Genomic DNA, 27,379 nt, shown 5'->3' on the forward strand with positions numbered 1-27,379 from the left:
ATGAGCATATTAGTCTCAGGGTTTGCATAAAAAAGGATAAATTCTTTCAATTTAGGAGACAAAAAACCACTCATACAAAGGTTTTCTGGCAAAGCCATCACCTTCACTACAACGGATTTGATCATACTGCAAGGAATTAGTAAGATTAGTTATTAAACACTCAGGGAGATCAGGCTGGCAAATTTGAAATATGCAAGTAGTCTAAAAATCTATTGATTTTTGCAAAGGTAGTTTACAACCACCCTTAAAACTGGCCTAAAAGTGGTATTTAAAACAGTGCTCAATTATGTAAGTTGGCTGCACGGCAGTGCGCACAGCAGAGGAGTTTTAGTTCTTTCTTTTCCGATTTGAAGTCTCATCCAGGTTCTTTTTGGCCACATCATCACTTATTTTCGGGCAAGTTCACCGAGGGTTAAGTGCTGCGCAAAGCACAACGCGGAGAACGTCTCTGCCCCAAGAGATACAACATCGTAACTCACCCATCGTACCCGCTTCTCCGCCAAATGCTCTGCTCCACTGACAACGTATTTTAAATCACATATGAACATTGATCCAATTAATGCAGCTCTTGCTAAATCGGATGATTTCTGAGTTTCCTCCTGCCCATTGCGTATTCTTGGTCACATTTAAAAGGCGCAGAAAACTTGAAGCCAACCTGAGCTTTCCCCTTTTCTCGCCTTGAAGGCACTTTGCAACAAGCAGATGGTTTCTTCCCCAACTAGAAATCCCAAAATTTGACAGCACTCAACTATTGCACGTGGAGATGCTTCTCTAGGTCTGAATTTTTTAGTTTCTTTCAAATCCCATTGGGACATCCTGTACCCATCCTTGTCCTGAGGACAGGCGAGCTGGAGAAGGAGCTGGTCCTGATTTTTCAGGGCAACTAGCACATGGACATCATTGGCTCATGTCCTTCTAGTGAGAAGATCCCAGGAGGAGCACAGCAAGGAGCCTGCACTCCAAAGTGCTCAATGGGAAGTCGTGGGGATGGAAAGGTCTAAGAATGGGAAGGGAAAACCCCTGTAAAATCAAATAGAGTCACCGACGGATGGGCAACATCTCCAGCCCACAGTCCAACCACCACCAGCTCTCAGCTGAGACCCCGGTGGCACTGAAGAAATTTTCTGCAGGCTTATTTAACCCCATCCCTACCAGGATATGCTTCAATACCTCCGTATGCTGTTGAAGCAATGCTCGGTGGGTTGACTGAGCTGGTTTCATGTAGAGCTTTGCCATGAGAACATCCATCGTCCACAGGCAGCCTGCAGCCACCAGCCTCTCCGTAGCTAATGAGACCGTTTCACCATTGCTGATTACACCGGTCAGGCTTCATTCCCCCTCTTCCTGCTTCCCACACCTCTTTTCTCATTCCTCGCAACACATGTAAACAGGTCGTAGAATCATAGAATCATTTTGGTTGGAAGAGACCCTCAAGGTCATTGAGTTCAACCGTTAACCCACCCCTGGCACTGCCCCATGTCCCTGAGAACCTCATCTCCGCGTCTGTCCAACCCCTCCAGGATGGTGACTCCAGCACTGCCCTGGGCAGCCTGTTCCAATGCCCCACAGCCCCTTCTGGGAAGAAATTGTTCCCCAGATCCAACCTCAACCTCCCCTTGTGCAACTTGAGGCCGTTTCCTCTGGTCCTGGCGCTTGTTCCTGGGGAGCAGAGCCCGACCCCCCCTGGCTCCAAGCTCCTTTCAGGCAGTTCAGAGACCAGAAGGTCTCCCCTCAGCTCCTGTTCTCCAGCTGAACCCCCAGCTCCCTCAGCCCTCCCCATAAGATTTGTGCATCAGGTCCTTTGAGTTCAAGCAACACCCAACCACCCAACGGTGGGAGAAGCCCAGGACACATCGCAAGGACGAACCAGCTCCACTTATCCCGGTTTTCGTTCCCTTGCACCGCCACGGCTGGAGAACCAAGAAGAAGAGACCTACATGTCTCAAAAATTAAAATAAGAAAATACAAAATCCTTTGAAAGCGACTCCAAATGAAGAGCTGCATCGAGGCTGACAAGCCCCTGCAAGCTGAGTGTACAGCACCTTCCATGCAAAAAGGGAGCTTAGCCCATTTATTAGAATGATGAAAGCAAAGGGATCTAAAAATTGCACTCCTTCGTTAATGAGCAGCCGAAGGGATCGGTAAGCATAATTTCAGAGGCTAGTAATATTTTATATAATCGTCGAGTGGTTTAAATTGAAAACCCCCAACTGAATCAATATTTACTGCATTGAAACGAAATGAATAGTAATAAGTCACTAAGCTCCCTGTCCTGTTTCATAAAATAAAAAATTATAAAAATGAGCACAGGCGCAGAGCGACTATCACATTAACTTTTACGGCACTTGGGGAGTCATAAGCGACTGTTCTCATAAAATAAAATTTTAAAAAACCTGCCGGAGGAAGCCTTGCTTCAGCATCGCCAACAGAAAAAAAAAAAAAAAAATAAGCAAAATAGGAACCGAGAGTTTCACAAACGCAGGCAAAAAACCTCCCAGCAGCCCAAAGCTCCGCTCCCCGGACCCACTGAAGCGTTTCCCACCTGATTTCATGTGGAGGTTCTGCTAAAAACCCCTCCCGGCCAGACCCCAGTCTCCGGAATATTTTGGGCAGAGCGATGCTACAGCTTCGGATACGGCCAACGCAAATCCCAAATTTTCAACCGGGTTCATGTGATGTGTGAGGAGGTGGGAGAGACGCAGATCCACGGGCAAGTGTCCCCCGCAATGTCCCAGGACCGGTGTTTGTGTGTAACAGTTTGGAGGATGAGGAGGGTCAGAGAGAAGGATCGAAAAAGCTAAAGGCTGCATAAAGTACCTGAATGTTTTATCCTTTTTTAGTTAATATGGAATTGCAGTTATTGAGTGGAAACTACTGGGTTTCCACCGGTGTTATTGAAACTGGTGCTATTGCGTTGCCGTGGCATGGAAAGAATTCACACACCATTTCTGATTCTATTCTCAAAGCCTTTTACTTTCCTGTTGCTCTCCAAACCAGCTTCACATTCTAGCAGATTATTACAAATATTTGCTTTTGTTAATTAAACCCAAATCTAGCATTCAAAAGTGCAAGACTTAAATCTATTTGATTTAGTTTAAATAGACTTTCTAGAACAGGACTGTATAAATGTAATTTTAAGACTGGATAAATAGTCCTAAAATCACATTCGGCCCTTTGAAGGCAACCGCGAGGCTGATGTCGCCCCAGGTGAAAATGAGTTTGACACCCCTGCTTTAAAAAAAGGCACTCTTAGAACTGATGGTTTGGGTCATGACCCTAATTCTGGTGATTCTTAGGTTGATTTCTTAGAGTTCTTCTTCGAGTGATTTCTCCTCCTCCTGAAATGCTGGTTTGCCACTGTCAGGGGCAATATTTTGGGCAAAAAGAGCCTGCTACGGGCTTTTTTGTTTTCTCATTCATTCCAACGTAGCAAATCCGAGGAGGTGGAGGATGCTGCGGGTTGTCGCCCCCATCAGCTCCTCCGGTGGAGCAGCCACACGGGTCGGCATCAACGTCCTGCTCCGGGTTGTTTCTTCCAACAATTATTTCCCCCCAGCAATTCCCCAGGTGTGTTGGTTTGGCTGAAAATGGGTTAATTTTCTTCGTGCACTTAGAAACCTTTTTTTTTTTTTCATAGCTAGCATGGTCAGGATTGGGACTTAGTTTGAGAACAAGAGATAACAGCCCGGGACAGAGTTAATGTTTTAATTGCTCTGGTCTGAGAGCCAAGGACACTCTGAGCTCAGCCCACAGGTGTGAGGCAGCGAGGAAGGGGATGGATGGACAGAGCTTGACTGACATCCAGACTGACCAATAAGAGTGTTCCATCCCATTAGCATCATGCTAATCATTTAAGGAGAGTCGGGATCTCCTGGTCCCTCTCTCGGGTGTTCTCGCTCTTGCTCTTGGGCATTTTCTCTCTTTCTTTGCTCTTTTTGTCGAAACCGGGGGAGTTCGGTTTGGGACAATTAGTTCGGCTCTTTGCCGTTTTGCAGAGGCCTTTGGGCCTTTCTGCCTTTTTTTCTTCTTTTCTCTCTTTGGGATCAGCTGCTCAGGACCAAGTGCTGCTTCCTGGGACCGGCTGCTCGATGTGGACAGAGTTCGTGAGGAATTGCCTTGAGTATCTTTTATTTTATATTCTATTTTATATATCTATTTACTAGCAGTGTATTAGTATTTTGTTATTTTCTTAAACTGTGTTTATCTCAATCCAAGTTTCTCCCTTCCTTTTCAATTCTCTCCCTATTGAGGAGGGAGTGAGTGAGTGGCTGCGTGGTTGTATTGCCAGTTCGGGTTAAACCACGACAACCACAGAACAGGTCTGGGGTAACATTCCTCCTGCCCAAACACAAATCCTTCAATAATAAAGGATTAAGCATCACGACTATGATCAGTGACAGCGCGTCTCGTTAGTCCCAACCACGCAGTTTCACTCGTTGTCCAAAGAGGTCTTTTGATCTTCCCCCTTTTTCATCAGGGTTTTTATTCTTCAAGCCCTGGGATTTCCGAAGAGCATCAACGCCAAAAGTACAACTCAAAGAAAACACATTTCTATAGCACCTTCAATACAGGACATTGAGATCCACATACAAACGCTACATTTCAACACTTCCACCAAGGAGAAAATCGTCCACCCATTGTCTTATGTTGTGGAGAGCCAAGGTCAGGCTGGACAGGGCTTTGAGCGACCTGATGTAGTGGGAGATGTTGGGAGGCTGGACTAGATGATCTTCAAAGGTCCAACCCAAAGGTCCAATCCATCTTCCAACCCAAACCCTTCTATGATTTGAAGATTCGAAGCTCATGAAGAACATCTACGCGGTGGATCCCACCAATGGCAGAAGCCACCACCATCTCCACCACCAAAACCCTCCGTGTTCAGAGCAACGCAACACACAGAAAAGAAACAACCCTGACATACAAATATTCCCTCCTGTAGAAAGGTCCAAGATGGGGGTGGTTAAGTGCTCAAAAGGAAACCTGGACATGCATTTTTTTCTTATTTTATTTTTTCGAGCAGCTTTTTCTTTACCTCTCAAGGCTGCACTCCTTTTTTTTTGAAGCTGCTCGCTTGAATTCCCATCCTTCTTGTTCACGCTTAGAAGGAAATTTCAGGCTTGCTAATATTAACAAAAACAGCAGAAAGCAATTTTTACCTAATAGAAACCATAAAAACAGAAACGCAACTTTTTAGCTCACTTTGACAAAGCCATCGCCCCGTCCTACACACAGTTTTACGTGGATGGGATTAAAAAAAATATTAATAATTGTTTTGGACATCCACACTGGAGCGTCCCAGCATCTTCCCATCTCTCCCAGCCAACCGAGCACACGTGCCCAAGCCCTAATCACCGCTGCAGTGGCACCAAATCCTGGTTTGGGTTGAAATACAGTTATTTTAGGTGCAAAAGAGACCAGGAATTTGTCAGGAGGGAACAGGAAAACATTCCCGCTGTCTCACTCATGAACACAACTCCCACAAAGAAAGTTCCTTCCCGTGCCACAAAATAACATTTTCCTTTTGGCCCTTTTTATTCTTGCATTTTAAAAAGGATTTAAAACAAGTAGAGATGCTGCTTTCTGCACCCCCTGCTCCTCCTTACCGAGCCATAAAACCTTTTTCCGTATAAATTATCCTGAACGGGAATGACTTTGGGATTTCCCCGGAGATTCGTCCCTCGCCACCTCCGTTCACACGCTCCTTTCCACTCGAGGACGGCAGGAACGCCCACGGTGGCCCCGATAATTCGAGAAGCAATTATTAAATGCAGATTTATTTAGTAGGGGATTAAAGGAAACTATTTGCAATCAAACTCTATTTCAGCTTGGAAAACCATCGATGCTCGCGGACAGGTGGCCGCGGCACTCGTGCCAACTCCAGGAACCCCTCTGCCCCTTTTCTTCCCGTTTTCCCAGCTTTAACAGCTGTGACCTCGCAGACCTCCCCGTATCCTCCTGCAAATCCTCCTTCCAGGCGAGCCCGGCGGGGCAGCACGAGCCGCAGATGCCGCGGTGCCCGGTCGGCACCGGGGGACGGACGGACGGGGAGCGGGGAAGCTGCCGGGTGCAGATGGTCGGCTTTGCCACGAGCCCCATCAAAGCAAGACGATAACAGGGGCAGAGGATAAATTCACCAATTATTTCCCCAACTTGATGTTACAGCAGCTAGGCGAGGTAAAAGAAATTAATTTAGAGGCATCCAAAGCGCCTCTTACAAGTCCTCACGTTACTTTCGCTCGGTAAAGATCATCCAATATGAAAACCATGCACTCCTTGACATAAAAAACAAGGTTTGGAGGAAATACCACAGTTTAGTCCCAGAATAATGTCCATCAGACAGAGAATTTGGGTGTAGAAAGATGAAAACCACAGTGGGGAAAAACTAAATCTGCCCAGAGCAATATTAATACTAAACCAGCTAATTTTGATTATTCTGAAGGGGGCAGAAGGAAATAAATGCCCAGGGGTCAATAAAGCTGATTACATAGGTCTTGGATGTAGAGTAAGGTACAAATATAGCATTATTTAGGTATTTGTTTTCATATGGAATATAATATCCACTTAAACTCAACTGGAAATATTTATTATTTCAGCCCCAAGGGAAAAAACACCTGACTTACTCCAGGAGAGATGCACAAGCCCGGGGCCGTGGGTACCACAAAACCTCCCACTAGAACCAGTTGCTCAAAGCCCCGTCCAACCCGACCTTGGTTCTCCACAATATAAGACGGCGGGTGGACAATTTTCTCCTCGGTGGAAGCGTTAAAATGTAGTGTTTGTACGTGGATCTGAGTGTCCTGTATCAAAGGTGCTATAGAAATGTTGTTTTCTTTTAATTATGATTTCGGCCGTGACGCTCCCGTTCATCCCCCTCATCCCGCGCATCCCTCCGCGTTCGCTAACCCAGAAGTTTCTTCCAGCTTTTCTAGACTATTTCATTTTTATTCTTTTTCTCACACCGAGAAGAAACAGATGGATCCATCCTTCGGCCTGAAAAAAGACTAAATGTTTACTTAGCCTGGAAAGAATTAATCAGTTAAAAACGATGCTCAGGCGTTTGCCAAACGACCTCTTTGCCCCCGCAAACTGGTTCGCTCTTTCCCGAGCCCCGAGACCTGCCCGGCGTGGGCAGCCCAGATGCTGGCACCAGTTGGGCTCAGCTCAGTGCAGCAGCTCAAGGCCAGGTTTAAATGAACGTATCACAATTTCACCATCACCAGGAGGCGACGAGAAGTGATTCGGGTCATTTCTGCGGCGCAGAGCTGCCATTCAGCCATTCTGAACTCCCCCTTTGCTCCTTTTTTTTAATGATTTCTTTTTTTTAAACACCAACTTTGACACCGGAATCGGCACCAAAAAAACTTCTCGGATCGATCTGATAAAAAGGTTGGAGAAGTTACAACGCTTTGTAGCAAAAACCATTTGGGGAAAGGGGTGGAAAAAGAGAAGCTCTGCCATTAATAACGTCTTAGTAGGGTAGAAATTTAGAAATAATATCATGTAAAATAGATATTTTTGCTGAAGCCTGACTTAAAAATAGTGTATACTATCATATAAAATATATATATATTTTTAAAGGTACAGCTGGCATCTGGGGAATTTGGATGGATAAAAGGAACAGCAGTACCTTACACCTCATGGTCCCACGAGATATTTTATCCTGGAGCATCTGATCAGGAATAATTCGATGCCCTGGAGCAGAATGAGCAGCACTGAGAAGGGTTAAAGGGCTTTGGAGATCGGCTTTGATTCCCAGTGTCACCACAATCAGTCCCTGAGTGATCTCAAGATGGGACAAGGGAGGTATCAACCCTCCGCTTCCTTCCATGTGGCATCGGCTCTGGTTGCCCCGGGTCCATCCTCGAACCTGCGCACTAATCCATAAATAACATTATAACATCAGTAATTAACATTTTTCCACTAAAGCTTTCCCTGTGCTTTTGTCAGAGCTAATGATTTGAGTTCAAGGTGATTTTTCCACCTTCGCGCTGCATTTCAAGACCCTCAAATGTGGACTCCAAGTAAACCAAGAGCAAGGACAAGTCCTGACCAACCTGTCATGTAGGTGCCATCATATTTAGGATATTTTGGATATAACCTAGAGGAAGGGAGCGATTGCTGCCTTCACCACGCGAAGACCACGGCCACCCCAACACATCGTTGGGTTGAGGCTTCCAGAGATGACACGTGGACCCAACCATGGAGAGAGGCAGCAAACTCTCCCAAAGCCGTGGCAGGAGGAGTATCATCTCAAATGATTTTAGTGCTAGAGTTGGGTTATAGTTGGACTCGATGATCCTGAGGGTCTCTTCCAACCAAAACGATTCTATTATTCTACGAAATCCGGTGTCCCAGCACCTGAAGATGGGATCCCCAATGCTGGAGATGACCTCTCCAGTTGCCTGGGCACAAATTTTCATGGAATCATAGAATAGTTTGGGTTGGAAGGGACCTTTGAAGACCATTGAGTCCAACCCCTGCCATGAGCAGGGACATCTTCACCAGCTCAGGTTGCTCAGAGCCCCGTCCAGCCTGGCCTGGGATGTCTCCAGGGATGGGGCATCCACCACCTCTCTGGGCACTTTCCTGTCTCCCACCTGAGTTCCTGCACCAGCTGATCCAGCCCCGACTCAAAACTGCTGATCCACAGCTGAAAACTCCCAACTTTTAATCTGTATAAACCTCTTCACTGAGGATATTCTGCTTTTCTTTGATAGCTGCTGGACTCTGAAAGCAAAGAGAGGCGGGCACAAAAGAGGGGAAAAAAAAATCCCAGCTAATGAATTACTACTCATCAGCAAATCCTCTACCAACAGACTGTGCGTGCGCTTTCTGCCTATTATCAACACTAAGTAAAACATATTAGCTTAATATATTTTAATATGCCATGAGGTGGGAGCAGCCAGTCAGCAAGACATTGCTGATGAGCGGTAGCGCGTTGAGAAGCAACGCAACCACTAGCGAGGATGTTCACGCTGTTATACAACATAGACGATGTCCTACATGCTGGTTTTACTCCCTACGGGATCTTTCCGCTTGGCTCGTTCAACCTTGGGAGCTCGTCAAGCTGGTGCAGCACCAGGATGCAACTGAGAGATGGTGGATTTGTGTTATTCCCCTGCGCCGCCCAAAACTAGTGCTTCTTGCAGCTTTATTGAGATTCAGAGCCTCTTTTCTTTTTTTTTAGTTTGATTATTGCTTTGGTTTATCCTTTTATAAAGGACCATTTGGTCAAACAAGCATCATGGGTGTAATATATTAATAGTTCTCTGTATTTGTGCAGAACGATGCCACGCTCACAAATTCGTTCAACTCTCTAGGACTTGGCATTGGGATGAACATTTACAGCTGAAATCACTTGGCCCAGGGAACATCATCTTCTCTTTTTTGTCCTGCGACAGGACACAACACAAAGGATTAACTCTCATGGGGAGATATTGGAAAGGTGGAGGCTGGTCTGAGGTTGCATCAACCAGGCGTTCACAGACTCCATCATGGATCCAAAACCTTGTCCCAAACTGGTGCCCAACAACGTTGACCCACACCAGCCATATCTCTTCTAGCAAGTAGTGTGGACTCTTCAGAGAAGATCTGTGGAGGCAACCTGGTGCTGAGAACCCAACTTCTACACTACCAACCAACTTCACTTCAGCAAAAACACGTCCTTGGCTTTGCTCCCACCTAGGCCTGATGATTCAGAGCCAACCAGAAGCTGGAGAACATCCTCGGGACTGGTTTTATCTGCAAGAGGTTGAGTTTGAGCCTCCAAAGCTGGTCTGTAAATTTACCTGAAGCCCCAAAACTGGAGATGTTCCACTCAGGAGACCAACTTTGAAATGTTGTCCCGACCCAGCTGAAAATCTTGCTGGTGATGCAGGTGGTGCCTCCCACGAGGGACAGCACCATGGTCTTCTACCGTGGTTTTGCAGCATCAAACTTTGCTTTCAGGGATAAAAAAAGATGAAAGAGAAGAAAGACCTTCCATTTATACGTTATCCAAGCTACGGACTGGTTGACTTCCAGCTCATTTCCATCCAACACGGGCATCTCAAAAGGGTTCAACATCTCGTGCACCAGAAAGCAGGTGCCAGGCTGGGAGTTTGCTGGGTGACGGCTCTTGGAAGAGACTGAGAAGGAGCCCAGTGGTGGAAACCACCTCTTATATATATTTAATTTACAGAACACATCTATTTTTGGCTGGGGTTAAGCATTACGAAAGCAAAACTACGCCCCAATGATGCTAACCGAGAAGGCGCCACTTTTATTCTCAGTTATGCTCAACATTTCCATGTCCTTATGATTCCCCTTCAGCCAAAACTCAGCTTTCAGTATTTCTTTCCCTAAATCCGAAGAGCAAGATGTTTGCCGGCTACCGATCTAAAGCCATGTTTCAGCAGCCAAATAAGAAGCCAGAATGTCCTGACATGCCTTAAGCCCCTGGGAAAAAAGGATATTTTCTGTACCTCCGCAAGAAATGCAAGATACCTTCCCCCAAATAACATCAGGTGAGGACTATGAGATACACCCCACTAATTCCAAAAGGGAGGATAAAAAGATAAATTCTCCATTTTTAAGCCAAACTAGTCAAGCATCTCCTTTTTCTGCTCCCTATCAACACAGACCCAGCACGTGATGAAGCTGCAAGATCTCCCAGCAAGAAAAAAAAAATCTGAATTTAGGGAACGGCAGGTTCCCCGAACGAGGATGTTCGAGGCTCCGCGGAAGGGCTGATCCAGGACCAACACAACACTCCGCCGAGTAAATAACCCATCATTGCCTCCCCAGGTTCGGATGCGACACTTTTATTTTTAATAGAATCCATTGCAAACTCGACTACTCCATTAAGCAAAATTAAAAAAAGACAATCCCATTATTCTTAAGTATTTTCATATGCATTTAAAGCTGGTAGTTAACCTCTGAGTCCCGGTTTTATTTTGTTTTCATTAGTTCCTCCAAAGTAGAGCTCGATTACTGGTGGCCGACCCTTCAAGGAGGAAAACGGAGCGTTCCCCGCAATCCTGGCAGCCTCAAATTCGTGCAAAAACAGGAAAAAATACAACTAATGGCACAAGGTTGCCCCAGCGTGGGACGGGATTGAGGGGACTGGGAGGACAGGGAGGACAGATGGGGCTGGTGCAGCCCCCGGGTCCCGCTGCCCATCGGGAACCTGCTGGCTGGGAAAGCACCTGCTGGCAGCAAATATGTAGGGAAAGAAATAGGAGAAAAAATGAGGGAAAAGGGAAAAAAAAAGGGGGGGAAGGAAAAAAAAAGGAAAGAAAAAAAGAGGGGGGGAGGGAAGGGAAAAAAGGAAAAAAAAAGGAAAAAAGAAAAAAGGAAAAAAATGGAAAAAAGGAAAAAGGAAAAATTGGAGAGAAGGAAAAAGAAAAAAGGACAAAATAAAAAAGGAAAAAGGATAAAGTGTAAAAGGAAGAAAATGCAAAAAAAAAGGAAAAGGAGAAAAAATGAAAAAAGGGAAAAAAGGAAAAAGAAAAAATAATTAAGGGGAAAATGAAAAAAATGGAAAAAGGAAAAAAGGCAAAATGGAAAAAATTGAAAAAGGGATAAAAAACAGAAAAAAAGGAAAAAGGGGAAAATAAAAGGGGTGGAGGGGAAAAATGGAAAAAGAAAAAAGGAAAAAATAAAAAGGGAAAAAGGATAAAAGGAAGAATACGTAAAAAAAGGAAAAGGAGAAAAAATGAAAAAAGGGAAAAAAGAAAAAGGAGAAAAAATGAAAAAAGGGAAAAAAGGAAACAGAAAAAAGAACTAAGGGAAAAATAAAAAATGCAAAAAGGAAAAAAGGAAAAATGAAAAAAGAAAAAAACAGAAAAAAGGAAAAAAGGAGAAAAGGAGAAAAAAGAAAAAAGGGGGTAAGGGGGGGCACAGTAAAAGAAAAAAGGAAAAAAGAAAAAATGAAAAAATTGAAATAATGGAAAAAAGAAGAAGGAAAAATGGAAAAAAGGAAAAAAGAAAAAAGGGAAAAGGAAAAAATGGCAATAATGAAAAAAGGAAGAAGGAAAAAAATGGAGAAAAGGAAGGAAGGGAAAATGAAAAAAGGGAAAAAGGGAAAAACAGAAAAAAGGAAAAAAGGAAAAACTGGAAACAATGGAAAAAAGGAAGAAGGAAAAAGGGAAAAAGGGAAAAGGAACAAATTAAAAAGGGAAAAAGAAAAAAGGAAAAGGAGAAAATGAAAAAATAAAAGAGAAAGAGGGGGGAAGAAGGGGAAAAAATGGGAAAAATAGGAAAAATATATAAGAAAAATAAAAAGGGGGAGAAAAGCGAAAAATGGGAAAAAGGAAAAAAGAGAAAAGCGAAAAAGTATAGAGGAAAAAGAAAAAAGAGAAAGAGGGAGAAAGAGGGGAAACAAGAAACAGGAAAAAAAAACCCACAGAAATAAAAAGGAGTGAAAAAAAAGGGGGGGTGAAAAAAGGGACGACCGAGTGTCACAGAATGTCTGTATTTCTGCAAGGGGGGAGCACCGAGTGTCTGAAAGATTAATCCCGAGCTTTGCCCAAAAGAGGCGACATTGTTTTTTAAAGCCTCTAAACTAGTCCCTAACAGAGACCGGATTATATTGGGCCAGATGTCAGGGCTTCTCCGAAACAATACGGGGTTGTGTATCTCATACCATCCTCATTAAAAAGATTAAAAGTACTTCCTACAGAAAAAAAAAAAAAATAATATGTATTTTCAAATAGGAACCACAGTTTCCTCCTGCCTGTAACGTCTCCAATCCCGGCAGATGAATTTCACTTTAATGAGATGTCATTTTGGAGAATGGTTTAACATCCCTTCAAAAAAAAATCTGAGCCCTAAACCTCGTAAAACCGCGTCGAGATTATTAAAAGAAAATTTACCACACAGACAAAATAAAATAAAACAAAATAGAAGCCGCCAATTCGCAGAATCCATGACACGGCCGTTTTTAAATGTGATGGAAAAGGCTTTCCAAGTTATCTGCTTAAACACAGGCTTTCTGTTTACTTCTCACTTTCATGTCAAATGAATTTGGGAAGAAAAAAATTGACAGCAACTTTAAGGGCATTAGTCACATTTTGACTCTTTTTTCAGATTAACGCATCAAAAGCTGGGGAGGCGGAGGGGTTGTTTTATCATCTTGATAAAACAAAATTAACTCCTGGTGCCCCGACCTCTGCTCGTTGAGTTACGATGTTCAGGATCCTTCGCCAACGTGTGAGGAGATCCAGGAGCAGAGGATGGAAAATCCCACCGGAGCATCATCCGAATGAGGTATTAATAAATAACACAGAAAACTGTGCTTGAAACCCTCCCAAAAATTGGAGATTGCAGCCTGGTCTTCGCGGGATCCCCCCGGTTTGAAAAGCAGCATCTGGACCACAGCACCAGTCCAGTTTGTGCTCTAAACTGGTCTCTGGGAGGTTGGGATCGCACCTCTTGGACCTCTTCTCCTCACTAATGTGAAGGTACCGGCCAGTGGAGAAAATAGATGGACTGAGAGAAGACAGCTTTTGCGGAGATCTTTAAAAAAAAAGCCATCCCTGTCTCCTCACAATATACAAACTCAGCTAAAGCTTCCCCCCATCAGAGCACTCGGCAACTATCAATGGTAGACGTCTATGTCAACAGTTTCTCCATCTTCTCTGCAACTTTCAAGATGATGCCCCAGCACTGGAGAAATATGGATTTGCTCTATCTATCGTGTGTTACATCCCTGAACTCCACTCGCAGTTCTCAACCCCAACTACCAACCTGTGTGGGATCAGGAATGTACTGTCATTTAACACAAACATCTCCAGACCCTGCATCACCTCCAACACGCATGGAGAGCGGCGTCTTTGCTCTCCAAAACTCTCTGATGACTTAGAACCATAGAATCACAGAATCATTTTGGTTGGAAGAGACCCTCAAGGTCATTGAGTTCAACCGTTAACCCACCCTGGCACTGCCCCATGTCCCTGAGAACCTCATCTCCGCGTCTGTTCAACCCCTCCAGGATGGTGACTCCACCACTGCCCTGGGCAGCCTGTTCCAATGCCCCACAGCTCTTTCTGGGAAGAAATTGTTCCCCAGATCCAACCTCAACCTCCCCTTATGCAACTTGAGGCCGTTTCCTCTGGTCCTGGCGCTTGTTCCTTGGGAGCAGAGCCCAAACTCCCCGGCTCCAAGCTCCTTTCAGGCAGTTCAGAGATCAGAAGGTCTCCTCTCAGCTCTTGTTCTCCAGGCTGAACCCCCCAGTTCCCTCAGCTGCTCCCCATCACACTTGTGCTCCAGCCCCTTCACGTTCACACCACGTAACATGGCCAACCATTCAGTTCTGCATTCTGCAGGAATTAGACGTAGCAACGGATCTGGCAAAGCCGTGCTGGCACGTGCCCATCGGGGTACGTGCATCTTCTGTCTTCCAACCCAAGACTTTAGTTCAGCCATGTCTCCCTTCCCCAAGGGTTTAGGCAGAAAGAGTTCACTTATCAACTGACAGCAAACTGCATGGGACTTGGGAGAAATGAGGATGATGCTGCTGCATGAGAGAGGAGACCGAGCATGGGGACAGCGCTGGAGAACGGTGGCCTCTACAAAACCTCAGCAGATACCTTCACTGGTCTAAAGCTAGAAGGAGCAGCATCAGATGCCCCATCAGTGGAAGTGTTCAAGGTCAAGTTGGACAGGCCTTCGAGCAACCTGATCTGGGTGAAGATGTCCTTGTTCATGGCAGGGGGTTGGACTGGATGACCTTCAAAGGTCCCTTCCAACCCAAACCATTTATTGATTCTATGAACTGGGTGATGAGTTGGGATGACCAGCTGATGATGGGTATCTGAAAAACATGGGCAGCAGAGCAAAAACAGAATCGGAAACCAAAACTCACCCACCGTGAAGAAAAGGAAGGGGTGAGATAAGGAGGTTGACGTGTCCAAGCCATCCGGAACACAGCATGCCAACCTCCTGAAACACGGTGACCGGCAGAGACAGTAATTTCTCCTCCTCCTGGTGCTCAGCCATGTGTCTCTTAGCCCTGGGGAAGTGGCACTTGCACCCACTTTGGTGACTGAGATTAAGCCCTTTTCACAACCTGCACCACCTGCTTCGTGCCAAAAGGCAAAACCTTAAAGGCTACGAGGAGAACGGGTGCTGAGGACCTAAGTCAAGCTCAGAAGGTTCTCGTTTCCATCTAAGTCCATTCAATGTGCTCCAGGCCAAAGAACAGAAAGAAAAGAAGAAAACAAAACTAAACCACATGAGCTTATCCTCTGCTGACACGTCTTTTCTACTGAGCAGGCATTTCCCTGACAAATGTTGTATTATCTCCTTCTTTACTTATTTATAGTGCTGGAGGGGTAGGACTGTCCCTCAAGAGGAGACGCAAAGTTTTCTGAAGAAAATATCTGAGCTTCTCCATCAGAGTCAGGCTATTATTTGCAGACTTTTGTTTTAAATGCATGAATCAGTGATTTAGACTAAAACTCTTCAAAGTGGGTCAATGTTTAACTCGTCTGTCATGGGGGTCCATAAACAAAACATCAGCTGCTATGCACAGGTCTCTCTGCTCCCAAAAATGTGTTTTAAAGAGGTTCTGCCTCTCCATGACAGGCTGAGATAGGGTCTCCTGTAGGCATTGAGCACCCTCCTGCTCCTGGCCAATGTTCTCCGTTGTTCTTGCTACAGTTCCTGGCTGAGCCCATCACATCATCCACCAGAGAGGGGCATGGACATCTCCCACTGCCGCCTCAGGCTGGATGCTCAACGGTATTTGGGTTTGTCTTGTTTGATCCTGCAGGAAAACTGTTCCTTCGGTAGAGCAAGTGGCTTTGCAAGGGGTTGTATCTGCAATGGCCAAGAGCAACCTCCCATCCTCGTCCTCATCCTCATCCTCATCTTCATCCTCATCTACTCCTTCCAGCCAAGGTGCATTGTGGTGGAGGATCCCAGCCACAACAGCAGATGCCCTACCTACCTTTCCAGAAGTTTCCACAATCCTACGGAATCACAGAATGGTTGAGGTTGGAAGGGACCTCTGGAGATCATCTAGTCCAACCCACCTGCTAAAGCGGGGTCACTAGAGCAGATCACACAGGGTCACATCCAGGCAAGTTGGAATGTCTCCAGAGAAGGAGACTCCATAACCTCTCTGGGCAGCCTGCTCCAGGGCTCTGGCACTGCAAAAGAAAGAAGTTTCTCCTCATGTTCAGATGGACCCTCCTGTGTTTCAGTCTGTGCCTGTTGCCCCTCGTCCCATCGTTGGGCACCACTGAAAAGAGTCTGGTCCATCCTCTTGACGCCACCCTGGAGATATTGATCCCATTGATCAGATCCCTCTCAGCTTCTCTTCTCCAGCTGAACAGTCCCAGCTCTCTCAGTCTTTCCTCATAAGAAAGATGCTCCAGACCCCTCCTCATCTTCATAGTTCCTTGGCCTTACCCCAGAAGGTTCTTCAGCCTCTGGGTAGGATCTATGAAACTTGGACATCCTGGTTTCTTGGTGCCCACATATGCTGAAAACCCGTGAACCACAGAAAGAGGTTTGAAGCAGGAGCAGCATCACTCAGCGCGTCGCTTCATCCATCGTGATTTCTCCACAGCGACTCGCTCGGCCCTCTCCCAGTGGCAAGAGGTTGCGTGGGGAGAGGGAATTGCCCCCCACGATTTTTAAGCAATGACCAACCGCAACGTCAACAGGAGCAAACGAAATTTAAGGCAAGCAAATCGCAGCCCGTCTGAGCTGCGCTCCTGCAAAGCAGCGAGAGATAAGGGGGAGGAGTGAAAAGGAGAATCAATAAATCTTAACCTCATTCACAATGATCTGGAGCTCTTATTAAGTAAATTAATTTAAGTTAATTTAACTCGATCATGACTCCCGATCACAGTGATTTAGTGAGGGGGAAATTGCATTAGGAAAGGCCACACTCGCTAGATAGAAGAACGGAAGAAAATTAGATCCACTTAGCAATGTGAATTAATATGGAAATAGCAGGTGTAAATTTAACCTTATCAAGAGAGTGAAAATTATCTTCATAAATTTGGAGAAATAGCCCCCAAGTTGCTTATAAATCTATTTAAAACAAAAATATTACAAAAAGTGGAGTAAAATTAATTTAAAATATACTCCCATCTATTGCCTCGACGAAAAGTCAGCAGCAGGGCGAAGTTTAATGCAACCGAGCAATAAGGGGAGAAAGCGACTCATCACCGAGGGATTAGCACCGGGTACCTCCGGACCCGCGGCGACTCTGCCCGTCACTCATTTCCCAAAGCCACGTCCCTCGTCATCTCAAACGGCTGATTTGGGGTGTTTTTTGGCAATAAGGGCAACGTCCAGATGCCGCGACAAGGTTTCTTTTTGCGAATTGCAGAATAGATACTCAAAAAGAGAGGGAGGAATCTCACAAACATCTTTAGTGAGAGCAAATTCACAAGATGGACAAGAACACAGGTCCTGCCTGAAGTTTATTAAGGCAGCGTATTCAATCTGGCCATGCGAAAAACTTGCACATCACTTCTGGACCCCCCCAAAATTTGGACTTTATAGCAAGAATATCCCCATAAACTCAGCTAGAAACCAATTTGTGAGCAGCACTTGCCTGCAGCTTTTTAACATCCCACTTCTGGCTTAAGGTGAAAAGGATATTAAAAATAAATAGCTGACCATTCAATGTGCCGCACCCTGAAAAATAAAAATGAGAGGGTGACTAAAGCGGTGCTGCGGGCACAGATGGCGTGTCCCACCACCACCGAAGCTGCCCGTTGTTTTGGCAAAAGCAAAACAAATCACCGAGAAAGCAGCTCCTGGCTCGTTCCTTGTTACAGGATCAAGAGGATGCTGTAAATGTTGGACAAAATAAACCATAAAAACTACAGGACGAGGATTTGCCATGTGCTTCCTCCAGACAGTGTGGATGATTGATCGCACACAACGAAGGTAACACGGAGACCGAGTAAGAGATTTATTGCTTCTTTAAAACATAATTGTTTTAATTTGCTGACGGCATTTTATCAAGATTTGTCTGCAACAGCCGTAAGATCTCAACTACATCGTTTAATGAAGTCAGAGATTAATACGGGTAAAAAAATTCTACAAGCAGGAGCTCTCGGCCAATCACGGCGGCATGAACAGGTCGCTCCTCCGAAAAATCACTGTTTGGTTGAGCAAAACCCACCACACAGCAGCCAGAGACGCCTGCTCAAACCCTGCCTGAAGCTCCTGACCTCATCGGCCCTCACACTGGGTCCTCCATCCATCAACCATCCAGATTCGGAGTAACAAGTTCTGGGGGGAAGAACCTGAGCTGAATAGTTGGAGCAAATGTTCTTTTCTATTAACTAAGGCTGAAGTTTGTAGAATTATAGAATGGTTTGGGTTGGAAGGGACCTTTGAACACCATGTAGTCCAAGCACCTTCAATGAGCAGGGACATCTACAACAAGCTCAGGTTGCTCAGAGCCCCGTCCAGCCTGGCCTGGGATGTCTCCAGGGACGGGGCATCCACCACCTCTCTGGACAATCGAGTTAGTCATCAATTACGGCACTGGATTAAACGCATTGCCATAGGATGAGAAGAAACGGCCTCAAGTTGTGCCAGAGGAGGTTGAGGTTGGATCTTGGGAACAATTTCTTCCCCAAAGGGCTGTCGGGCATTGGAACAGGCTGCCCAGGGCAGTGGTGGAGTCACCATCCCTGGAGGGGTTGAACAGACGCGGAGATGAGGTTCTCAGGGACATGGGTTAGTGACAGGGTTGGGTTAATGGTTGGACTCGATGATCTTGAGCGTCTCTTCCAACCAAAATGATTCCATGATTCTATGATTCTATGATTCTATCCGCACTTCACTAAGGGGCAGCAGATTAAATTCAATACGGCTACAGATGCCCCTCACCCCTGCCTTACCACTGATGCCCAAAGAGTTTTCATGAGTCGGGCTCATATATCAACAGGATAATAGTTTTGGGCAACGTCATGTCATGGTATAACATCATGATTCTCACTATAAAGAGCATCCAAGTGGCAAAAACATCTCCATGTTTCACTGACTGGGAAAGCCATTGCAGAACCAAATCCACCAACAGGCAGCAGGTACAAGACACAAATTCCCCTCCCAGGAATAAAACCGGGATGAAGACGGAGCAAGGCAAGTCTTGTTCGACTCACTTTTTCTCTTTCGAGGTCCCAGTTGCGGCGCATTAACAGCGGAGAAACACTAAAGCAGCGGGTTTGCACAGATCTGTTGCAGAACGTTTTACTGCCACAAAAACTAGAAACAAAAATCAATCTTTTCTCTGCTAAATAGGCAGGATTTGCAGCAAGAGCAGTGATGGAAGTTTGTTTGAACACAACTGATGTACCAGGAACAGAAAGCAGCAGCTTTTTCCACCTAAATAAAAGGAGGATTTGCTCAAAATGGCTGGTTCGGGACCAAAAAAGCAGCAAACTGAGCTGGAGATGGGAAAAAGAAAGATGAATATGAATGTAAATATGCTCAACAGGGACAATTTGAGTTGCACATCAGGGATTGTACACGCAGGAGGGACCAGAACCACGGGCAGCATCACACCAGCAGTACGGGACGAAACAAGAGATTAACAGCCACGAGAAACACATCTTCATTTGCACGAAAAATTCCAGGCGCCGTAATTACCAACAGCAAATTATGAACCTCTACGAAGCAATACTGCTTAAGATTTTACTGTAACACACTTGTACATTCACAATGCAAAAGCCACACTTTGAAAAATTAATGATAATATCTTTAAAAAGCTGCTTTTGGGGCCAAAGAAGAAACATGACAGTTATTTATTTGATGGTCCAGCTTTCTATCATAAATTGATAGTGGTAAGAAAGCAAGAACTCTCACTGGCAGGTAAGATCTGCCTTGGTTCAACAAAAATGCAGGATGAGGGAGCAAGAAAATGAAAATGTCATTGGTTTGTGGCAAGAGAAACGCAAGAAGTTGGCCGCAAGGACATACAAATGGAGGTGGCACCTACAAATGAGCAGGAATTGAACTAAAGGAGACAAAGGAAATGCTTTTGGGGGTGGTAAGAGGAGACGTGTGGATCTCAGGGCTGGATAAAAGAGCATCATGTGCAGGTGGGACGATATCGAAGGCAAAAACAAAAGGTGAAGGAAAAGGAGAAGGAGGTGCAGGTACGATTGACCGCAGAAAACTTGGGTGGAAATCAGTTGTTGGCCCAAAAGGATCCCACCGTTTCCAGACGAGAAGAAGCGCTTTGAAACGGAGGCTGGTAGAGTATGTGAGACAAGGAGTTTCTCAACTAAGAGCTTGAAAACACAAAATAAAATAATAGACCTAATTTTGTATTCTAAAAAATAGTTTGAACATAAACAGCTTTTTTTAAATCTGTTTACCTGGTACTTTGCTTCATCAACCTCCAGTCTTCCAAACCCAGCCCTCCCTTCAGATACCAATTTGTGAAACTCAAAGCCAAATTCCCTTAGTATAGGGAAAAATCTGGTGAAATTAGGTTTTACAAACTATTACTGCAACTTTGTCTCTCCGCAGCACCCACTGTAAAAGCCGCCAACTCGCGTGTCGTGGTTTAACCCAAGCTGGCAATACAACCACACAGCCACTCACTCACTCCCTCACCAATAAGGAGAGAATTGACAGGGAAGGGAGAAACTTGGATTGGGATAAAAACAGTTTAATAAAGTAACAAAATACTAATAAACTACTAGTAAATAGATATATAAAATAGACATAGAATACTCTGAAAAATGGCAAAAGGCTGAACTAAACATCGCGAACCGAGCTCCCCCGGCTCTGACTAAAAGAGTGAAGAAAATGCCCAAGAGCAAGAGCGAGAACACCCGAGAGAGGGACCAGGAGATCCCGACTCTCCTTAAATGATTAGCATGATGCTAATGGGATGGAACGCTCTTATTGGTCAGTCTGGATGTCAGTCAAGCTCTGTCCATCCATCCCCTTCCTCGCTGCCTCACACCTGTGGGCTGAGCTCAGAGTGTCCTTGGCTCTCAGACCAGAGCAATTAAAACATTAACTCTGTCCCGGGCTGTTATCTCTTGTTCTCAAACTAAGTCCCAATCCTGACCATGCTAGCTATGAAAAAAAAAAAGGTTTCTAAGTGCACAAAGAAAATTAACCCATTTTCAGCCAAACCAACACACCTGGGGAATTGCTGGGGGAAATAATTGTTGGAAGAAACCACCCGGAGCAGGACGTTGATGCCGACCCGTGTGGCTGCTCCACCGGAGGAGCTGATGGGGGCGACAACCCACAGCATCCTCCACCTCCTCGGATTTGCTACGTTGGAATGAATAAGAAAACAAAAAAGCCCGTAGCAGGCTCTTTTTGCCCAAAATATTGCCCCTGACAGTGGCAAACCAGCATTTCAGGAGGAGGAGAAATCACTCGAAGAAGAACTCTAAGAAATCAACCTAAGAATCACCAGAATCTGGGTCATGACTCAAACCATCAGTTCTAAGACTGCCTTTTTTTAAAGCAGGGGTGTCAAACTCATTTTTCACCTGGGGCGACATCAGCCTCGCGGTTGCCTTCAAAGGGCCGAATGTGATTTTAGGACTATTTATCCAGTCTTAAAATTACATTTATACAGTCCTGTTTTACAAAGTCTATTCAAACTAAATCAAATAGATTTAAGTCTTGCATTTTTGAATGCTAGATTTGGGTTTAATTAACAAAAGCAAATATTTGTAATAATCTGCTAGAATGTGAAACTGGTTTGGAGAGCACGGGAAAGTAAAAGGCTTTGAGAATAGAATCAGAAATGGTGTGTGAATTCTTTCCACGCCACGGCAATACAATAGCACCAGTTTCACCAGTTTCAATAACACCAGTGGAAACCCAATAGTTTCCACTCGATAACTGCAATTCCATAGTAACTAAAAAGGGATAAATTTCACATACTCTGATGCAGCCTTTAGCTTTTTTGATACTTCTCTCTGACCCTCCTCATCATCCAAACTTACAACATGAACACATCTTCTAATCAGAAAGACCGTAGAAATTAGAACATACTACACTTGAGCAACTTGAAATATTCCTGTTGGCACAAGCAGAAGAGGGAAATGCTGGTATCACATAATAATGCAATATACTGCTGGGAAAATTATAAATACCTCAGAGAAAAACAAACAGAACAAACTTCTTTTAGAAACTACGCTGTGCTCTCTTCTGCAAGGCCCATTTGTTCTGTGCACAGGGAAATCCCAAAAGGTGTTTTCTCTAACCATAACTTTATTGCGATGATAACCCTGGGTTCCCCAGGGTCGGTATTAGGTCCAGTCCTGTTCAACCCGTTCATCAGTGACCTGGATGAAAAGACCGAGTGCACCTGACGACATAAAATTGGGAGGAGCTGTCGACACTCTCGAAGAGAGAGATGCCCTGCAGAGGGATCTGGACCAATTGGAGAACTGGGCAATCACCAACCACATGAAGTTCAACAAGAGCAAGTGCTGGATTTTACACCTGGGATATGGCGACCCTGGCTGTACATAGAGACTGGGGGACGAGATGCTGGAAAGCAGCTCTGCAGAGAGGGATCTGGGGGTTCTGGTCATTGTGACAAGTTAAACATGAGCCAACAGTGTCCCTGGCAGCCAAGAGGGCCAACCGTGTTCTGGGTGCATCCAGCACAGCATCGCCAGCCGGGCAAGGGGGCAATTGTCCCTTTAGTGACCAATGACAGAACCCGAGGAAACGGCAGGAAGATGTGCCAGGGGAGGTTCAGGTTGGACATGAGCAAAAGGTTCTTCACCCAGAGGGTGCTGGACACTGGAACAGGCTCCCCAGGGAGGTGTCCCGGCCCCAACCTGACAGTGTTCAAGAAGAGACTGGACAACATCCTCAGACACATGGTGTGAACTGTGGGGTTGTCCTGTGCAGGGACAGGAGTTGGACTCGATGATCTTTGTGGGTCCCTTCCAACTCAGGACATTCTATGAGAGTACACCAAAAGGCTGTGCTGCCATCCAGCGAGACCTGGACTGGGCAGAGAACCTGATGGAGTTCAACAAGGGCAAGTGTAAGGTCCTGCACCTGGGGAGGAATAATGCCAGGCACCAGTACAGGTTGGCATTGACCTGCTGGAAAGCAGCTCTGCAGAGAAGGACCTGGGAGTTCTGGTGGACAACAGGGTGACCATGAGCCAGCAATGGGCCCTTGTGGCCAAGAGGCCAACGGTACCCGGGGTGCATTAGGAAGAGTGTGTGCAGCAGGTCAAGGGAGGTTGTTCCTCCCGCTCTATCCTGCCCTGGCGAGGCCGCATCTGGAGTTCTGTGTCCAGTTCTGGGCTCCCCAGTTTAAGAAGGACAAGGAATTACTGGAGTGCGCTATGAAGATGCTGAGGGGTCTGGGGCATCTTTCTTATGAGGAGAGACTGAGAGAGCTGGGGCTGTTCAGCCTGGAGAAGAAAGGCTGAGAGGGGATCTCATCAATGGTTATAAATATCTCCAGGGTGGGTGTCAAGAGGACGGACCAGACTCTGTTCAGTGGTGCCCAGTGACAGGATGAGGGGCAACGGGCACAGACTGAAACACAGGAGGGTCCATCTGAACATGAGGAGAAACTTCTTTCCTTTGAGGTGCCAGAGCCCTGGAACAGGCTGCCCAGAGAGGTTGTGGAGTCTCCTTCTCCGGAGACATTCAAACCCACCTGGACACATTCCTGTGCGATCTGCTCTGGTGACCCTGCTTTAGCAGGTGGGTGATCTCCAGAGGTCCCTCCCAATCCCAATCATTCTGTGACTTTGTGATTCTGTGATCCTGTAATGCAGGGGTGTCAAACTCATTCAAACACCGCTCTCCTGCTCCTGCTCCTGCTCCTGCAGCACAAAGCGTGTCACACATGCTGCACAGTGACCAGCGCTGGCAGAAGCTTGGGGACAGGGACCCTGGCACTGTGACCGGGTGGAAACGAAGTGCCGGGCCAGATAAAACAAGGAGGCAGTCGGATCCAGCCCATGGGACGGGTGTTTGACACCTGTGTTTTAGGGTGTCGATTACTGTAAATAACGTTCTGCTTATATACAACTTCTAGACTTTGTCTTGGCCTATGAGATGTTCCCTGGTAGCATCTCCACCAGCTGATGTGGCTGCAGGTCGCTCGTAGGTTTAGGAAGACCCAGTTTTAAGGGTACGACACCATCCTTTGGTGACACCCCTCTTCAGACAGGTGCTGACATGCCATATTATTTGCTACAGGGCCTGGTTGATGCTCCGCCCATCCCGAAAACCAAGGAAGAAGCAAGTTGGTGCGAGTACCCACCTCCTGGTGTAGGTTTGAGGCATCTACCTCCAACACGCTTTAAATAAGCTCCTCTGTAGCACCAATGTACACAACAATATTATAAAGCAGAGGGAAGGTCTGGCCTCATTAGCAGGCTTGACCATCCCTAATTAACAGGCCACATCTATCTCCAAAAAGAAGCCACAAGTTTACTTAGGCCCGATATAAAAACCTGTGTTGAGTTTATTCATCCTCCTTACAGCTTATTTAACCGCTTCATGGCAACAATTAATTCAAACAGGGAATAAATACAAAGCCACAGACCACGGTAAGCGGTTGGACGCCGACGCGGGTTAACGTGATTACTAATGCAATTTTACACTTTAAATCAATAAATTCTGCGTAGAAGCAGCTAAACAAATAGAGAAATTAAGCGCCGAAAGCAAAATGGTTATAAGGCGGAGCCAACGTGGGAGCTCCCTCGGCTGCCGCGTCCCAACCAGCTGTGTTCAAGAGATGGAATAATTACCTGGATGTCACCGCACGCCTCGTCTTCCAGTTGGGAACGGGGCTGCTGAAGGATGATACGGCTGGAGACACCACGTTCTTCTTCACTATCCTGTAGCGTGTTTTTATCACCTTGTTGGCCTGGGGGCTCCTTCCGAAGTGCAAGTTGGCTCCTATGGGAAAGCAAATAGCAAAAAAGGGCTTGAAATTCAGGTGTGCATGAGACAGAAGAGACATCACCAATATAGATCTGACATGCAACTCTAGCAAAAGGGAGAGAAGATCTTGGGGCGCATCAGGTGTGGGACCACCATGGTTGATGGTAACAGAAAGGCTCTGATGGCCTCATAGAATAGACACATAGAACGTCCTGAGTTGGAAGGGACCCACAAGGATCATCGAATCCAACTCCTGTCCCTGCACAGGACAACCCCACAGTTCACACCATGTGTCTGAGGACGTTGTCCAGTCTCTTCTTGAACACTGTCAGGTTGGGGCCGGCACACCTCCCTGGGGAGCCTGTTCCAGCGTCCAGCACCCTCTGGGTGAAGAACCTTTTCCTCATGTCCAACTGACCCTTGTCTGGCACATCCTCCTGCCATTCCCTCGGGTTCTGGCATTGGTCACTAAAGAGAAGAGTTTGGCGCCTGCCTCTCCTCCTCCCCTTGTGAGGAAGCTGTAACCGCTATGAGGTCTCCCCTCAGTCTCCTCTTCTCCAGGCTGAACACACCAAGTGACTTTAGCTGCTCCTCATACGGCTTCCCCTCCAAACCCTTTACCAACTTCATAGCATCTTCTGGACACTCTCCAGTAGCTTTAGATCCTTTTTACCCTGTGTCCCCAGCCCTGCACACAGTGCTCCAGGTGAGGCCGCCCCAGCGCAGAGCAGAGCGGGACAATCCCCTCCCTGCCCGGCTGGCGATGCTGTGCTGGATGCACCCAGGACACGGCTGGTCCTCTTGGCTGCCAGGGACACTGTTGGCTCATGTCTAACTTGCTGTCGACCAGAACCCCCAGATCCCTCTCCGCAGAGCTGCTCTCCAGTATCTCGAAAGCAGTTCCGCAGAGAGGGATCTGGGGGTGTTTGGCTTCGTGAAACCAGCAGCAAAACCCTACCAGGTGAATCACGTATTCACCAACCGTACCTTGACCCTCAACATCTAGACAGGAGGAAGAAGTTTTAGCAATGAGGGTGGTGAGAGCCTGGCCCAGGTTGCCCAGAGAGGTGGTGGCTGAACCACCCCTGGAGACATCCCAGGCCAGGCTGGACGGGGCTCTGAGCAACCTGAGCTGGTGCAGATGTCCCTGCTCATGGCAGATGGACTCGATGACCTTTGAAGGTCCCTTCTAACCCAAACCTTTCTATGATTCTATGATCTAGAAACAGATCTACGCATTTAATCACTCCCGTTTTCATCATTTTTTGCACAATGATCTACACATCAGTTTATTCTGCTGAATGTTTCATGCAATTAACAGCTTATGTTTGACTCTGGTTTTCCTCCACTTGATAGCTAGCAATTTTTTTTTTTTTTGCGGCTTTAAGGAATGCATCTAATTGCCCGGCTTTTATAACATACAGCTCTAACTGCCCAGATAATTAAAGCTGACACTACATGCTGAGACTGAGTCTTCTGGTTTTATAACTGATTTAAAGGACTGGCTGTTTTTCTTGGAGATCTTCTAATTAAAATTATTGCAAGGTTGAGAGGGGGAAAAGCAGAATCGTTATTTCCCCTGAAAATGTTGTACCCGTCCCCGTGTTCATCTCTGTGAGAGACGGGAGGATAAAGTTGCATCTCAGTTAAACCGTGAATCTCAAGATGCTGGATCTGTGTCAAAACGAGAAAAATAGGGAAATGCATTTTAGAGATGATCTCGTTCCCTAGAGGAGAGGGAGCAGCTTCCCCGTCTCCCCGCACAGAGGTACCGGTGATTCGTGTTTAATACTGAGAATATTTTATTTCTTGTGCGTTCCCAGTGTCTCGCGTTGGGTTCAGGAGGGATCGAGCATGGATTTCCACTCCCAAATTCAGCCAGAGAGTTACAACTTCTGATGGGGAGGGAGGAGAAAAGCAGGTTTTGCCACCGCCAATACATCACAGGAATTTTTCATAAGAAAGATGACGATCGCAACGCTCCTCAATATTATACGGCCAGATAAACGATCGCCGAGCCAGGAGCGTACGGAGGGGTATGCAGCCTTTGATGTCACCTATAAAGCCCTGAACACACTCATGACATCACGCAAATCATCTCTTTTATATAGCCGCAATAAAATTTGGAAGGCATTCGGTATAAATAGTTCGAACTTGGCACTGAACTTGCCCACGCCGCAGCGTATGGGACCTTCAACTCCTCTTTGCACCATGAAGCCAGATCCTCACACCAAAGTCTTATCTGAAGAGAAACTCTTCTACATCCCTCCAAGTCCTATGAGGGACCCTCCTTAATGTATCCGAATAATGTCTGCGTGCAAATTATTTTCTGCGCTGTCGCAGTGAGCAGGGGACTTTCGATGATGTTTTCATGACCAACACGCTGGTGTTAACCAGTGAGGAGCCATAAAACCAGCAGTGCTACCAAGTCTGCTCCCAGTAAGGGTACGTTAAGTCAACTGGTAAATGTTGAATAAAAAACGGAAAAGCCAAGACGTTAATGCCAGTAACTTAAA

At 46.0% G+C, this 27,379-nt stretch overlaps 1 protein-coding gene across 1 annotated transcript in view; it reads right to left on the reverse strand.

The window, feature by feature from the left end:
• Positions 1-27,379, reverse strand: part of ZC3H3 (zinc finger CCCH-type containing 3) — a 179,786-nt gene that overhangs the window by 82,613 nt on the left and 69,794 nt on the right. The window contains exon 4 of the mRNA XM_065628505.1: positions 24,728-24,878. Coding sequence (XP_065484577.1) covers positions 24,728-24,878 — 151 coding nt within the window. The remainder of the gene's footprint in view (positions 1-24,727; positions 24,879-27,379) is intronic.

The sequence above is a fragment of the Caloenas nicobarica genome, chromosome 2 (assembly GCF_036013445.1).
Source record: "Caloenas nicobarica isolate bCalNic1 chromosome 2, bCalNic1.hap1, whole genome shotgun sequence".
Taxonomy (NCBI): Eukaryota; Metazoa; Chordata; class Aves; order Columbiformes; family Columbidae; genus Caloenas; species Caloenas nicobarica.